Raw genomic sequence first — 14,993 nt, forward strand, 5'->3', positions numbered from 1 at the left:
GGCTGCCGCGGCTGGTTGCCATGGTCTCGGAAACCCGGAAGTTCTGAGGGGAGGGGGTTCAATCCAGGCCGGGCCCGGCGGACGCTGCCCCTCAGGCCGCCCTGTCCTCCCTCCCGCCTGGTGACATGCACCTGCCGAGCCCGCTCCCCCGAAGCGGCGCCTGCGACCCAGCCGCTGCCTGAGCTCCGCTCGCGCCATGTCCCTGGCGACCAGCGAGGCGGCCACGGAGCGGGAGCTGGTGAGCACGGGAACAGGACCGCGGGAATCGAATGGGAGCGGTTGGAAGAGGGGCCGGGACCTGATGGAGAGGGGGAGGGGGGACAGACTGGGATTGGGGCCGAGGGAGATGGGTAAGGGGGCGGTGGGGCCGGGGGAGATGGGACTGGGACCGGGAGCGGGGGAGGTGGGGAAGGGGCGGTGGGACCGGGACCGGGGGAGGGGGCGGTGGGACCGGGGGAGATGGGACTGGGACCGGGGGAGGTGGAGAAGGGGGTGGTGGGACCGGGGCAGATGGGACTGGGACTGGGACCGGGGGAGGTGGAGAAGGGGGTGGTGGGACCGGGGCAGATGGGACTGGGACTGGGACCGAGGGAGATGGGGAAGGGGGCGGTGGGACCGGGACCGGGGCAGATGGGACTGGGACTGGGACCGAGGGAGATGGGGAAGGGGGCAGTGGGACTGGGACCGGGGCAGATGGGACTGGGACTGGGACCGAGGGAGATGGGGAAGGGGGCAGTGGGACTGGGACCGAGGGAGATGGGGAAGGCGGCAGTGGGACCGGGACCGGGGGAGATGGGGTGGGGGCAGTGGGATCAGGACCAGGAAGATGGGAATGGGGGCAGTGGGACTGGGGGAGATGGGGTGGGGGCGGTGGGACCAGGGGAGATGGACCGGGACCGAGGGAGATGGGGAAGGCGGCAGTGGGACCGGGACCGGGGGAGATGGGGTGGGGGCAGTGGGATCAGGACCAGGAAGATGGGAATGGGGGCAGTGGGACTGGGGGAGATGGGGTGGGGGCGGTGGGACCAGGGGAGATGGACTGGGACCGAGGGAGATGGGGAAGGCGGCAGTGGGACCGGGACCGGGGGAGATGGGGTGGGGGCGGTGGGACCAGGGGAGATGGGGAGGGGGGACAGACAGGGATTGAGACCGAGGGAGATGGGGTGGGGGCAGTGGGATCAGGACCAGGAAGATGGGAATGGGGGCAGTGGGACCGGGGAAGATGGGAAGAGGGGCAGTGGGACCGGGACCAAGGAAGATGGGGAGGGTGCAGTGGGAGCAGGACAGGGGACAGTGAGGTCAGGGCAGATGGGGTTGGGGGACAGTGGAACTGGGACAAGAGGAGATGGGGAGGAGGTAGAGGGACCAAGGCAGGGGACATGGGGACTGGGACCAGGGCAGATGGGGAGGGGGACATTGGGACCAGGGACAGGACCAAGACTGATGGGGACGGAGGACAGTGGGACCGAGGCAGATGTGTGGTGTGGAGAGGCTGTGGGAGCTGAAGGGTAGGACTGGGATGCCCACTACCTTAGTGTCCCTGGGGCAAGTACAACCTTCTCTCCAGTAGCACAAAAGGTGGGGCATCGTGATGACACCTCACTATGCATTTTTAATATGATGTGCCTGGGATTGTGCATGCTGTGGTGACACCAAGGGGCTTTGACATCATGGAGCGTGATGAGGAGCTATCTAGCTCAGTTCCTATTTTGGCACCCATCATCATAGTTTCTGAGCACCTCCTGAGAAGACTCCCTTGATATTGCGCTCTTCCTTCCCTGCCGACAAGAGACAGGGTTAAGGGTTTTTTTCTAAATGGATGTGGCAACAGTGTCATGCACTGAGATACTGATGTGGTTTGACTTCTCTTGATACAATATTTCTCAGCAGCTCAGTGTAGATGCCTCCTTACACTGTAGCGAGGTTTGCGCACGTTGTGAAGATGCCATGTAAGAAGGTTTTGAAACCTGTGGCAGTTCAGTCAAAATGTTGTGTGTAAGATGTGTTGGACGCACAAATATGTGGTAAAACTCTTTCTAGACTGGGTATAAGGGCTCCTGGGTGCTAATGCCCTTGTTGCCACCAGCTCACTCTTTGACCTTGGGAAGGACTCTTCACCTGTTTGTGCTTTAGTGTCCTCATCTGTAAAATTACTTCCCTGTCACCTCCATTGCTTTAGACTTCTTGGGTTCCTATGCTGAAAGCCATACTGTTCTATTACTGTCTGGCACAGTCTTTCTATCTGTCCCTTTTGTATAACCTCTTCAAGGAGAGAAGGAGATGCAGGTTTTCAGGAATGGAAGATTCTATTTGTTGAAGATTTATATGCACATTAGTTAGTTTTGCTTCTCCCCCTCTCTTGTTTATCCGTCCCCATTGCTGCTGTTCCCTGTCTAATTTTTAACATAGCTGATGGAGTTGCACAGTGATATCCAGCAAAGTGATAAAATGCTCCAAGAATAACAAAAATAACCTGTCAGTATGCTGCTAGGAACACTGAGCCAGGAAATTAAAAACTGTATGGCATAGTGTATGAAATGTGTGCCTACCTGCACTCAGCCAGGCTGAAAAGCTGCTTTATCTGTTCTTAATATTTTCTATGCTGCCTTCTTTCCTGTCAGCCAATGCTTTAAAATCTGCTTTATCTCTTCTGCTGCTTCTCACAATGAGCTAGATCTGTAGAGCTGTGTCTGTAAGTGCCAGTGAAGCCAGCAGCAAGTGGAAATTAATTGCATGGTCCTTACAGCAAGGGCGACATAACATGAAAATCTCATGACATTGAAATTTTCCAAACTTCCGTTCTGTCCTGGATATTCTCATGTATGACAAGTAGGCAAAGATCATCCGTTGGCTCAGTATGAAGAGAGAGTACTTTTCTGTATTGGTGCCATGTTAAACCATTAGCTATTTTCAGGTACTGTGATCTGACGGGATAAACATGGGAAACCTATCCATCTACCCATTTTAGATACTTTTATGGCCCCCATTACCTTCGTGTCTCATGTGTTTATCCTCACAACACCAGCGAGGTAGGGAAGTGCTGTTATCCTCATTTTACAGAAGGGAAACTGAGGCATGGGGGCTAAGTGACTTGCCTAAGATCACACGGGAAATCTGTGGCAAAGTAGGGAATTGAACAAGGGTCTCATAAGTGCCTTAACCACTGGACAGTCCTTCCTCTCTGAATTCCAATGCTGAGTCTTTCACTAACCCACTGTCTAACCCTGGTCAAATCACTGAACCTTTCTATGCTTCTGGTTCCTTGTCTTTAAAATGAGGGTGGCGATACTTGCCTCAGGGTTGTTGTGAGGGTTGCTTAATGTTGCAATTGAAAATGTGAAGCAGCGTATATGTGCTAAGGTATTAATACTGGAGTAATTAGCCACCCAGTACTCTTTGGAGAGCCTGTAAATGGGAGAATGTTAAGGTTCATATAAGCATCTCTGGTCATATTGTCTCTAGAATATTAACAAACACTGAAAAATAGTTACTACTTATTAAATGCAGAGTGACTTGAGAGAGGGATGCTTACAGGTACATCATACTCTTTTATTAGACTAAAGGCACTGAAAAGGGGGCATGCAGATATGAAGTTGGCCTTCCTGCCAACTGCTCTGGCCATCTCACCCAGCATTGTCATAAGCTGTCAGAGAAAAGATAGTGATGATTTAAAAATAATAATAGAAATGTTGTTTAATGAGAAGTGAGATTTTTTATTACAAGTTTAGGAAAATGTTAGGGTTTCCATGGACATTTTTCATTTGCTTTATATGTAATTCTTACGTTACTACCTTTTCTGAAATTGATCTAGCACTCTGCAGTGATTTTTCATTCTACACCTACTGATACTGTCTGATATTGTGAATAAGCAGTCCAGGTTGCTGTAGCCCAGATTTTCAACATTTTAGGGTCAGATCTTGCAGAAATTTTTCCCAACTACATTATCTCTTTGTAATGCAGTGAAAGAGTACACAGTTGAATTTACTGCAGTGATTGTTATAAAAAAGCTTTGTGGTGTATTATTTAAGTTCTGGTGATCTATATATTAACCAACCATCTAGAGTGCAGAAAAAGTTATACTGTACATATCTACTCCCCAGGGAGATGACAGTCTGTCTGCTGTAACCTACGAATCTGACATAGAGATGGTGAGTTTTGTCATCAATGTGCTTTTAGTAAACACTTTAAAAACTTCTTGGAATCTGCGTGCATCCCACACAGCATATCCTGGTTATGTCTACTGATTATTGGTAGATACTTTAGAAAGTAGAGCTAACTATATTGTTCTAACGAAGAATTTGACATATGGGGGCTCCAGTAATTCCAAACATTGCTGGGCTTTCAAAATTCTCATGCTTGGTCTGAGACACTTTGCAAATGACATTCAGTGAATTTCTCAATACCATGTCTAGTATGCTCTAGTTGAATTGAACAAGTAATGGTTCTTCCATCTTTTAGGGAATTGTAAGCCCCATTCTCTGCCCTGTAATAGTCCTGCACCTCTAAGGACTTGCTGATTCCCATATTTAAGAGGACAGGTAAACCTCACAGAGTTGTTCAATAAATGAGGAAAAATAGGTAGCTTTGGCTTTGTAGCATGCACTATTGTGGGGCAGCACTTTAATTGTGGTGTGTTGTTTTGTTTCGGCGCGCACTTACCGTACTTTCATTCATTTGCTATAGCGTGCTGCAGTAGCATTTGGACTTGGTAAAACTAGACCAATTGGGATAGCTATGTTGAATCCCTTTTGTTCTACATGTAGTCATGCACTACGGTCTTGTTTCTTAGAAGAGTTAATATTGTTTTATTAGATCTCTGCTGATTCCCCATTAGAAGTAGCTGTAGTTTCTGTTTTTCAGATTACTTGCCGAGGTGTTTTAGGAATAGGAGAGTTTGAATACAGAAAGCCTATTTTTATTTTTCTTCCAGAAACAGAAGAAGAAAACGTCTCATAAACCCCCAAAGTCACCAAGTAAGTGTTACCAAATTTTTTCTTCTGTCTTCTTTGTCCTGAATGAGATTATCTCCATGGGACACAACACCTTGAAGAGATGCGCAAAATAAGAACATCTGTGATTCTCTATTGAATGTGGAGCCTTCTCATCTGAGTGTTATATCCTATAACAAGAGACATTTGACTTTTCTAGGAGTTGGATTGGAGTTTACAGTTTTCCGGGCGTTCTTGTCCTGGGTACTAACTGAGTAGTAATGCACTTTTCCCTTGTGGTGGCAAGCAGTTTGCAGATAAAATCACAGAGTGCCTTTTATTTCCTTGGAGAAATGCTGTGTCCTTTGCTGTTCCTGGGCAGAAAGAAATCCAAAGTTTTGGGGTCTAGAAGTACTGAAGCAGTGCATCCTAACATCCAGTGGACCTAGTGGGTTGCAGATTATGTGAGTCATGGAGGCTGCAGAAGGGTTTAAGCCATTCCATTTTTCATTTAGCACTATAATTCCATGGTTAAGGAAATTGCCCCCTGTTGTCATAGAATCCTTAATGTCTGTAAACTGCAGATAAAACCTTTTATTTATTTTTTAAGTCCATTCACAGTAAACTGTCCAATATTCAATTTATCTTCCTGGAATCTGTATTTCATACCTGATATTTATGTGTTTTATAATTAGTATATAATATTTCTAAACAGTGGACTTTTTCTAACTTGCTAGGTTTTGATTAGGTGCTTTCCTTTCTTTGTACCTACAAACACCCTCCTCTTTCTGAACTACCTATGATTATATGGTCAATTTGTCTTAAAAATAGCACTTTTATTTCTGTCATGACCTTTGTGACATCACTTTTGACTGTGCTTTTATTGATGTCATAAAGGCTGTGGCAAACTGGCACACATAAAAGTGCTCTCTTCTGTTGAGCCATACAATATCTTTTGTGTAGGTAGTGCATATATGTATACTCGATTTTTAATAGATCATTTCAATGTATTAATTTAGGTGGTGTGTGTATATTTCTTATGGGTGCATAGATGTGTTTAAAGTGTACACACAAATATATCTGTATATATTAAGTCGTGTGACTATTCCTCTCTTTCTAAACTTACTCATCTTTGTAACAGCTATTTCTGGAAGGTGGACTTTTTTCTTATTTTGATGTGGCTGTGTTCCACTTGCCTTTTGTTGTTATTTTTAGGAGCTAAGCACTTAAGGTGTTATAGAATGTATTTTGATAATTCGGAAGACTGTATCAGGGATTATGTTCAAGAAGGAGAAAATTGTTTTGTGACAGCAACTGTAATAATGCTATGGTGGGTATTTTGCATCACTGAAATATTTTCTCTTGCCTTAGAATCTCCATATATCTCCAGCACATACCTGTATCCTAAAAAGGCTGCAGTTTGGAGGTCCTTGAAGGGAACAGGGAGGTCCTTGAAGGAGAACCCAATGGTTAAAACACCAAGGCAGATGTGGCTAGGATCTCTGAAGCAAGGTATCACTGTAGAAATTCCATCCACATCTGCAAGTGAAATTTCATAGGGGTTTATAATGCAGTCCTGATTTAAGTGGGTGCAGCTTCCATTCAGTCCAGTATAAATTAATTTTGTTTACTCCAGGGTTGCATTTGGTCCACATTTAAAATGTTTACATTTTACATTTAAAAGTTTGCTTAAGACCATTTTTGTTGGTTAATCAATATTTGCATAACTTTCTCTTCAGTGTTGAGTACCTGTAGGCTCTGGGATGCCTCCAAACAGAAATTTGTCCTTGATTAGATGCCTAGCTGAAATTTACTTTGTTGGTATCTGGTTCGTTTGTTAGGAATGAATTTGACTTACATAATTCTTGACAGTTTTTGGATGTACTTGTTTCTAGTGGGGGTTTGTAGAGGCAGCCAGAGCTGTTCTGGGCTTTGCTGTTGCATTCACTCAGGGTGAATTGAATGTATAGTTATCTGGGTTTTTTTCTCATTACTAGCTGGTATGAGCCAGCCCCTGAAATCAGACTTTGATGTGACGCAGGCACGGACTAACCTTTCCAGCAGCACTCCAGAATATCTAAAGGAAGCTCTAGGCATGAAAAAGCCAAAGCATGCTCGTTCTTCTAGCAATGGTGAGTTCAGAAACTATGGCAATATTGTTTTGTTTAAGGTCCTTGCTTTGGTAAGGCAACCGCTCCTCTAATTCTAACCCGTAGAACAAACTCTCAAAATGTGGTCTCTGTGAGCTGGCTGGTCACATGGTGCTGGCTCTCCTTATTTCTAGCTACTTAAGTACATAAGACATCCGACTACCTGGAATTCTGTGTAAAGTATTGACTGTCTTTGTTACTTCTCTCTATAAAGTGTTTGTGATACATTATGTTACTATGTAAAAATCAGTTCGATTGTATGAGAAAATCAAAAGGAACACACACACTTGAATATTGCTTTTTCTCCCTTTAACCATAAATTATACATTTAAAAATCACACTTCTGTCTGAAAATTTTGTTAAAAGTAACTCCTAAGATTCCTATAACTTATGAGGCTAGAGAAGTACACATTTTTCTATTTTTTTCCAAAGTAGTGTGTGGCTTTTGAGAGAGCTTTGCAAGTTGTTGGTTTCAGTATTTTCCATTATATGGTCCATTAGTTTGTCTTGTTTTTGTATGACTCTTTCATACAGCAATTGGGGGGAGAGAGGTTTGGGGTTATATGTTTTATTTTTTAAAGAAAAAATTGCCCCCCCAAATCTGGCAGTGGTTTCAGGTGCAGCTGCAGCAGCTGAAACACTCTGTTTTCAATATATTTTTTTAATTGACTAATTTCAAATTCATGCTCTTGAAGCATTATTTATTATCTATGAGATTGTCATTCAGAAAAATAAATGCCTGTTTCAGATTTCCTTTTGTGAAGAGTTTTCCTTATTTTGTGTCTTTCTTTCTGCAGGCTACATCCCTGGAACACCTGACTACAAAGAAAAGGAAGATATGTATGATGAGATTATTGAACTGAAGAAGGTACACTTGCTTTGCTGCTTGAATAGAAAAGTCCTATCTGTCTCATCCGTCTGTGGGTACCCAGCCCTGACCAGATCAGCAGGGTCTGGTGCCTATACCTGGAAGAGCCACCGAGCTTCTTCACTTCAGTGGTGTAAGGACTGTACTGAAACCATGCCTGTTTAAAGAGATTTCATTTTCCTGATGGTGTGGCAGTCAGTTCTTCTGCAAGTGGGAAGCCATGAAGTATACCCAAAACACTGAACAAATCCCTACCTGGACTTTGAAAAAGTTGATTGGGATTGGTTCCTTTGCCACTTGAATTTCCATAACATCCCCTGATTATTCTTTTAATGATTAAAAGTCAGCCAGTTGGGTCTATGTGTACATCAAGATGGGTGTTGGACTTGACTCTTGGGCAAAGCTGAGCCAGGCTCTTGGTTAGAGGGAGGAGCTGAGATGGAAGTACCGGCAGACAATCATCTTGGCTGTTCCAGTGGCTCCAGTAAAGTTGCCCTGCCATTGAAGTCTCTTTTTTTCCCCTCCTCTCCGTACCCTGCAACTTTCCCTCTTAATCAGTCCTAATCCAATGTGATAGTCCTCTTCTTGCTTTTCCTTCATCATTAGTGCTGGCTATTTTAATTGGGTTGCTTTTGGTGTCCAAGAGTGAGTTAATTGTAAAAGCTTACAATGTGCCTCTGACTTTCTTCTGCCTGGAGAACTTAGGCAGAATTTCTAGATGAACCTGTGATTTTTTTGTTCCATTTTAGACAATACAGGCTCAGAAAAGCGAGGGGGATAGGATGAAAACAAAGATCCGACGACTGGAGGAGGAGAATAACAGGAAGGATCGACAAATTGAGCAGCTGTTGGATCCTTCCAGGGTGAGTCTTGTAACCTTTCCCTAGCATAGCTGATAGCAGGATGTTAGTTTACCATATTGGTGCAAGATAGTGAAAATGGTGTTTTTGAATTTTTAGTGTCAAACTGAAAGGTCAGCCTGTTCACAGTCAGTAAGGGAAACTCATGTCTCAGACATGAAAAGTCTGTAACATGATGACTCCAACTTGAATATGGTTTCTAAGAACTTTCAAGGTAAGTGTGGTAGGGGAGCACAGGAGGTAATACTAAATCAGGCCTGCCCCTGTGCCCATCATTTCTCTATTCTGAATATCTCAATTGTAGTAATGGGGAGCTTACCTAAGACAGAGATACAGCCCATACCAGATGATTTCTGTTCTGTGTATCCAAGTTTGCCATTCCAACCTATCCATTAACTGGAAGCACGAAGTTCAATTCAAGGACAACTTATATGTCATATTTTATAGATGAGTTTATTTAGGAGAAGATAATTGTCATTTCTAATGGCAAATTTAAGCCCACTTACTGAGTTATTTATCTGATGGTGGGGAGCCAAGCCCTGTGCACAGTGAATGGCAGGTATGGTCCTGACTCCTCACCCGTAGAGCAGAAGGAAAACCCTATTGTAAGACCAGTGAGCCTAGAAGAGAAACACTTAGTCACTATTGTGATTGATGGCACAGAAAATCCTTAGATAAGTGTAAGAACATGTTCCTGGGCTGGAGACTAGGAGGAAAATCTGCAGGGAGGAAGCTGAAGAAGAATTTAACACAACTAAGTTGATTTTGTTGTCTTCTGTTACAGGGCTCTGATTTTGCCCAGACTTTGGCGGAGAAGAACAATACTAAATGGGTAATTGTATCTTCACCTGCACCTTCATCTATGATTTTTCTACTTTCCAGCTGAACCCTTACTGATAGAAAAATATCCAAGATACAGGAGGAGACAATACAGTTTAATTAGGCAATCATATTAGTGATGTCTTCATTATTGCCAGATAGAAGACCTGTAACAAAGGTCTAGAAATAACAGCAATTCAAAGCGCCTTTTCTCATCCTCAGGATAAATGTGTTTGCATCAGTACATCAGCTTATTCATAGCCCTGAATTTAGGAGAGTAGATGTATATTTGCACTCTCCACCTCTTTTCCCACACCCCTTAATAGCGAATGGATACAATTATCAAAGTTTATGTTTTTATTTAGTGACTACATGCTACATGAAATTCAGTAAAGACAAGTGCACAGTGCTACGTTTAGGAAGGAAAATTCAAATGCACAACTTCCAAATGGAACATAACTGGCCAAGCGGCAGTTCTGCAAAAAAAACCTGGTGGTTATAGGGGATCACAAATTGAAGATGAGCCAACAATGTGATGCAGTGGCCAAAAAGGCGAAGATCATTCTGGGGTGTATAAACTGGAGAGTTGTGTGTAAGACATGGATGGTAATTGTTCTACTCTATTCAGCATTGGTGGACCTCAGCTGGAGTATTGGATCCCGTTTTAGGTGCCACACATTAAGAAGGATGTGGACAAACTGGAGACAGTCTAGAGGAGAGCAACAAAAATAATAAAAGGTTTAGACAACTTGACCTTTGAGGAAAGATTAAAAAAAATTGGACATGTTTAGTCTTGAGAAAAGAAAACTGAGAGGTGACCTGATAACAGTCTTCAAATATGGGCTGTTAGAAAGAGGATGGTGATTAATTATTCTTCATGTCCACTGAAGGTAGGACAAGAAGTAGAGGGCTTAATCTGCAGCAAGGGAGATTTAGGTTAGATATTAAGAAAAACTTCCTAACTATAAGGATAGTTAAGCACTAGAATAGGTTACTAAGGGAGGTTGTGGAATCCCCATCATTGGAGGTTTTTAAGAACGGGTAAGACAAACACCTATCAGGGTGGTCTAGTTATATTTGGTCCTGCCTCAGCACAGGGAGATGGACTAGATGACCTCTTCAGGTCCTTTCCAACTTTACATTTCTATGACTGTATACTTATGTTTTAGTAGTTTTTGCACTCAGCTCTTAATGTGGTTATATTTAACCTAGCTGTTTGTTAGGCATCTGGTTTAACTCTCTCCCTCTAAGGATAGCAGTAATGCTTACAGTTTGTTTCGTCCTGTTATATATATGGCTAAATATTTCTGATTAGATGGATTTAGAAAGATGAAGTGGGATTTCTGGGACACAGGAATGCTGACTGGAGATTATGAGATTTCTCTAGAACTGATGAGCTGTGTTCTTTCCTTTCGGTAGGTAATCAATGGACTGAAGCAGAAGATTCTCAAGCTGGAACAGCAATGCAAAGAGAAAGACAACACTATCAAGTATGGCTCTTTTGGGGCAAGGAAATGTATTGGATAAGGGAATTGGACATCCATTTTCTTATGGAGTTAGATTCTCTGATTCCTTGGGAAAGATGAATTAGGTCATAACCACATGTGACTCTCGCCATACCCTTCCCAGATATTTTAAACCATTAATGGTCATTCCTTCGTTATCAGGTCTCCTGATGTTACTGTTGTATTCTTCCATTTTCAGCAAATTCCAGACACAAGTGAAGACCACTAATTTGGAAGAGATGAGGATTGCTATGGAGACCTACTATGAGGAGGTACATCTGGTGAGGCCCCTGCCCATGTAAACAGGGAGGAGAGGTTCAATTATAGAATCTAGGTAGAAACCTTGAACAGTTTTACACTTGTTTCTTAGAGCCCAGCTGCACCTGCCTGTGTGTGAAAGTCAAGTAGATGTGTGTGTGTTTTGTGTGTATGTGTGTGTGTGTATATATATATATATAAGCACCAACTATGTGTACTTGTAAAAAGTCTTGGTGTAAAGTAGAAAACCTATTTTTAATTAAACGAGGCAAGTAATGAAACTAATATAGTGTACAGCTCTGAGCACAGCATCCATATTAGTGCCAGTAGGACCACATTCTCATTTTTGGCTATGGCATTGTTAACTGTGCTAATGCCACAAGGATCTTACTTTTATTTTCACTTACCAGACACTGCTTAATAGGTTAGAATTCTGAGCTTTCCAACAGCTAAGTCTTTTCTGTGCCAGCTATGTATGTCCGTAAAGGCAATCTATCTTTTGTACTTCAGATTCGTCGTCTCCAAACTCTGTTGGCAAAATCTGAGGATGTGGGGAAAAAGTACGTTCGTTTCTTTTGGGACATGTGCATGTATATGTTTTTGATATATACTTTGTATACTATACTAAGTGATGGAAAATAATTGTATGTAAATTGTTGTTTGTCTCATAATTCAGATACTGGTGGATTTGCTTTTCCACACTACCTCTGTTGACTTCACAGTGCGCATGTCACACCCATGTTGCTTCCACAGTAGATCTGTCACTCTGAATTGATGGGCTTTTAATGAGGAAAACATAAGGCATCTACCTAAATTAGAGTTTTAAATTCCCATCCTGTATCACCAAAACAGGATCCCCCTGAAGAGACACTAAATCAAAAGAACACACTCATTGTCAAACAGAACAAAGAAATATATTTTAATTTACAGGGAAACCAAATATTAACGCTGTTTGAAAACAAAGCAAAACATTTAAAGCAGAGCAACTGACAGCTCAAAAAAGAATTTCTAGCATTTATTCCCCATAAAAGGAAATCCCTTTTCTTACCCCGAAAATTGAACTGCTTCTCCTGGCAACACTACATGTATAGAGATTGTTGGATATTTGATTTATGCACATTTAAGTTACTTCTGTAGACTGCTCTAGAATGTGTCCTGCAAATAAAGAAAGTGAAAATAATCCAATAGTGCAGAGGCATTGGTCCGCTGTATGACTGAGACTGAACAATGGTAGCGGTTTGGAGGTGTTAGGATGTCGACATCGAGCAGTGTCTCTGCAGACGTGTCTGGTTGTGTGATTGCTGCTCATGTAGGCATACCCAAGCTAGCTTTGCTTTAGCCAGGTCAAAGCTAACTTGAGTAACAATAGCTGTGAAGCCGCGGCAGCATGAGCACAAGCTAGCGTGGGCATGAACACGGGCTAGCCACTCAAGTCTGTACCCAGGGTCAGGAAGCTAGTCTGTGCCGCTGCCAGTGCTGCTGCAGATACGCTGCTATTGTCACTTGAGCTTTGATCTAGGACAGGCCCATAGATGAAAGGTAGCTCAGATATGCTTACATGATCTACGGTCACACCTCCTGATTGAAGTGTAGACATGCCCTTAGGCCAGTTTACTAATGTTTGTCCCTGATGGACCAGGGATCAAGAGGAGATGCATGCTGAGCAAAACATACTGCAGTGAGTCTAAAAACAAAACACAAAGGCAAAATATAAAACGTTAATAATGTTACAGTGTGTCACCTGCCTAACCAAAGGCACATAGGGAGTTGGAGAATGATTAATTAGGAATATTACAGTATTAAAATTAGCGATTGATCTGAACCAAAGTTCTGGGCCAGGCATTTGGGGAAAATTCAGATCCAAATCCCAACTTTGCAGCTCAGGCACATCTCTAATTACAATATATAAAAGTACCAGTATGATATACCTGCCCTCTAAACTAAGAATCAGCAGAACTGGATTATAATCATATAATCATCAGGATTATAATAGCAGGGTTAGAATAGGATTAAGAATAGTGGGGGGTTGTAGGTCATGCTTGAGGCTAATTGCTAAATGGTGTTGAGGAAGCTTGCACAATGACTGCTTCCATTTTACCTAAATATAGATAGTGCTGTTAGTCTCTTTATTAAAAATTAAAAGGAAAAATCAAGACAACAAATTAGCTTGTGAGTGGGGGATGTGAGCACCTAATACCCTTCTGGCCCCTACACAAAGTGATGTCCACTCCTTCTCTGCAGGAGTGTTTCTCCAAAATGGGCATATTGGAGAGGAATATTCGGGGAGGGATGAAGGAGATATTTTGGAGGAATTTGTATTCCTAAAATAGTTTTAAATTCTAAATTAAAAATTATCCAGATGATATCCATGGAGATTATAGACATGAAAATAAAGATTCTGGAGCAGTGATGGAAGCTATCATGAAGACGATAGAGAAAGGTCTGTGCAGTAGGATGAAGTTAGCAATATGGCAATGCTCAAGGTTGCTTTCAAAGTATCTAGTGTAATATGATTTTAATTTAATCTGTATCATGAATATGAGTAATATGAGAGGAAAATTACATTCAGAGAGCAAAGTAAGTGTAGATGTGCAAAGCAGTGTTAGTCCAGCCACCTGAAAGATGAAGGCAGAGTACTGGTTAGACAGGACGGATGATGATCTGCTGAGCATGGAAGATAATATCTCAGTACTTCAGAGTGTGCTTGTGCTTCCCTGTCTGAAACACAATGGGCCATTTTAATCCTTGGCATAACTGCTTAAAATCAATGCGATTCCACCAGAACTGTGGATGGGTAATACTGTATATTCCTTCTGTTCCCCTGTTCTGTCATTTGTGGTGGATTAAAAACTGGAATTTAGTTTGTTACTATTAAAAATATTTCATTTCTTTTGGCTCAGGCGTGCAATCAGTTAATGAAGTAGTCTTTCAGTGCTAAAGGCTATCAAATTCAGTTTAAGTTACAGGTGAAAATGAGTCATCAGTTCTCCTTCTCGTCTTCATTTGTATATAACTCAAAAAAAAAAAATAATGGTGAGGACAGTCTCTGCCAATTGCATGACTGGCAGTCTTTACTCACAAGGCCAAGGACTGGAATAGCAAATGATGCTGAAGGTCAGAACTATGGTGCCTGCCTGGATGGTTCCAGACTCAAGTTATAGTGTGTCTAGTCTCTCCTTTCCTGAATCTTAATACCCTTGCCTTTTAGAACTATGTGTATTCAAAATAAACCTTTAAAGTACATGTTGACTTTGTTGAGCAGGGTGCAAAAAAAGAACTAGGCAATTATCCTTTAATTTCTCCAACAATAACTAAATTCCTCTGGCATCAGAGGGTGTGATGTCCCTTTGCTGCCAAAGTTAAAAAACCTTCAGCTCCTCAGTATGGTCCATTCCACGCAATCTGCCACTCTGTGATTGTTTATTTTATCTTGACAGCTGCCTGAAATAATGGGCATTGAGTGATGCAGGTACCATTTCTGTCATCTCCCCATTTTTCTCTCTGGGGCAGTCCTATAAAAAAAACAAGCCCTTCCTTGTTTGGTTGTTTGTTTTCACTTTGTTTCTCTTCGTAGACCTTTTAAGAGTGACTTGGGCCCAGTTTTT

At 42.6% G+C, this 14,993-nt stretch overlaps 1 protein-coding gene across 7 annotated transcripts in view; it reads left to right on the top strand.

Moving 5' to 3' along the window:
* IQCE (IQ motif containing E) overlaps nucleotides 1–14,993 on the top strand; it is a 43,496-nt gene continuing 28,503 nt past the window's right edge. For 6 of the 7 annotated variants that reach the window (XR_012161096.1, XR_012161097.1, XR_012161098.1 and 3 more), the window contains exons 1-11: nucleotides 1–238; nucleotides 4,101–4,148; nucleotides 4,931–4,973; nucleotides 6,300–6,440; nucleotides 6,926–7,060; nucleotides 7,876–7,946; nucleotides 8,696–8,809; nucleotides 9,591–9,638; nucleotides 11,045–11,115; nucleotides 11,330–11,411; nucleotides 11,899–11,948. Coding sequence is in view for 4 of the 7 variants with exons in the window: in XM_073361974.1 (XP_073218075.1) it covers nucleotides 197–238; nucleotides 4,101–4,148; nucleotides 4,931–4,973; nucleotides 6,300–6,440; nucleotides 6,926–7,060; nucleotides 7,876–7,946; nucleotides 8,696–8,809; nucleotides 9,591–9,638; nucleotides 11,045–11,115; nucleotides 11,330–11,411; nucleotides 11,899–11,948 (845 nt within the window). In the remaining 3 variants the exon portion in view is untranslated. The remainder of the gene's footprint in view (nucleotides 239–4,100; nucleotides 4,149–4,930; nucleotides 4,974–6,299; nucleotides 6,441–6,925; nucleotides 7,061–7,875; nucleotides 7,947–8,695; nucleotides 8,810–9,590; nucleotides 9,639–11,044; nucleotides 11,116–11,329; nucleotides 11,412–11,898; nucleotides 11,949–14,993) is intronic. The other variant, XM_073361975.1, reaches the window with a different exon arrangement.

Source organism: Lepidochelys kempii, chromosome 10 (genome assembly GCF_965140265.1).
Source record: "Lepidochelys kempii isolate rLepKem1 chromosome 10, rLepKem1.hap2, whole genome shotgun sequence".
Classification (NCBI taxonomy): domain Eukaryota; kingdom Metazoa; phylum Chordata; order Testudines; family Cheloniidae; genus Lepidochelys; species Lepidochelys kempii.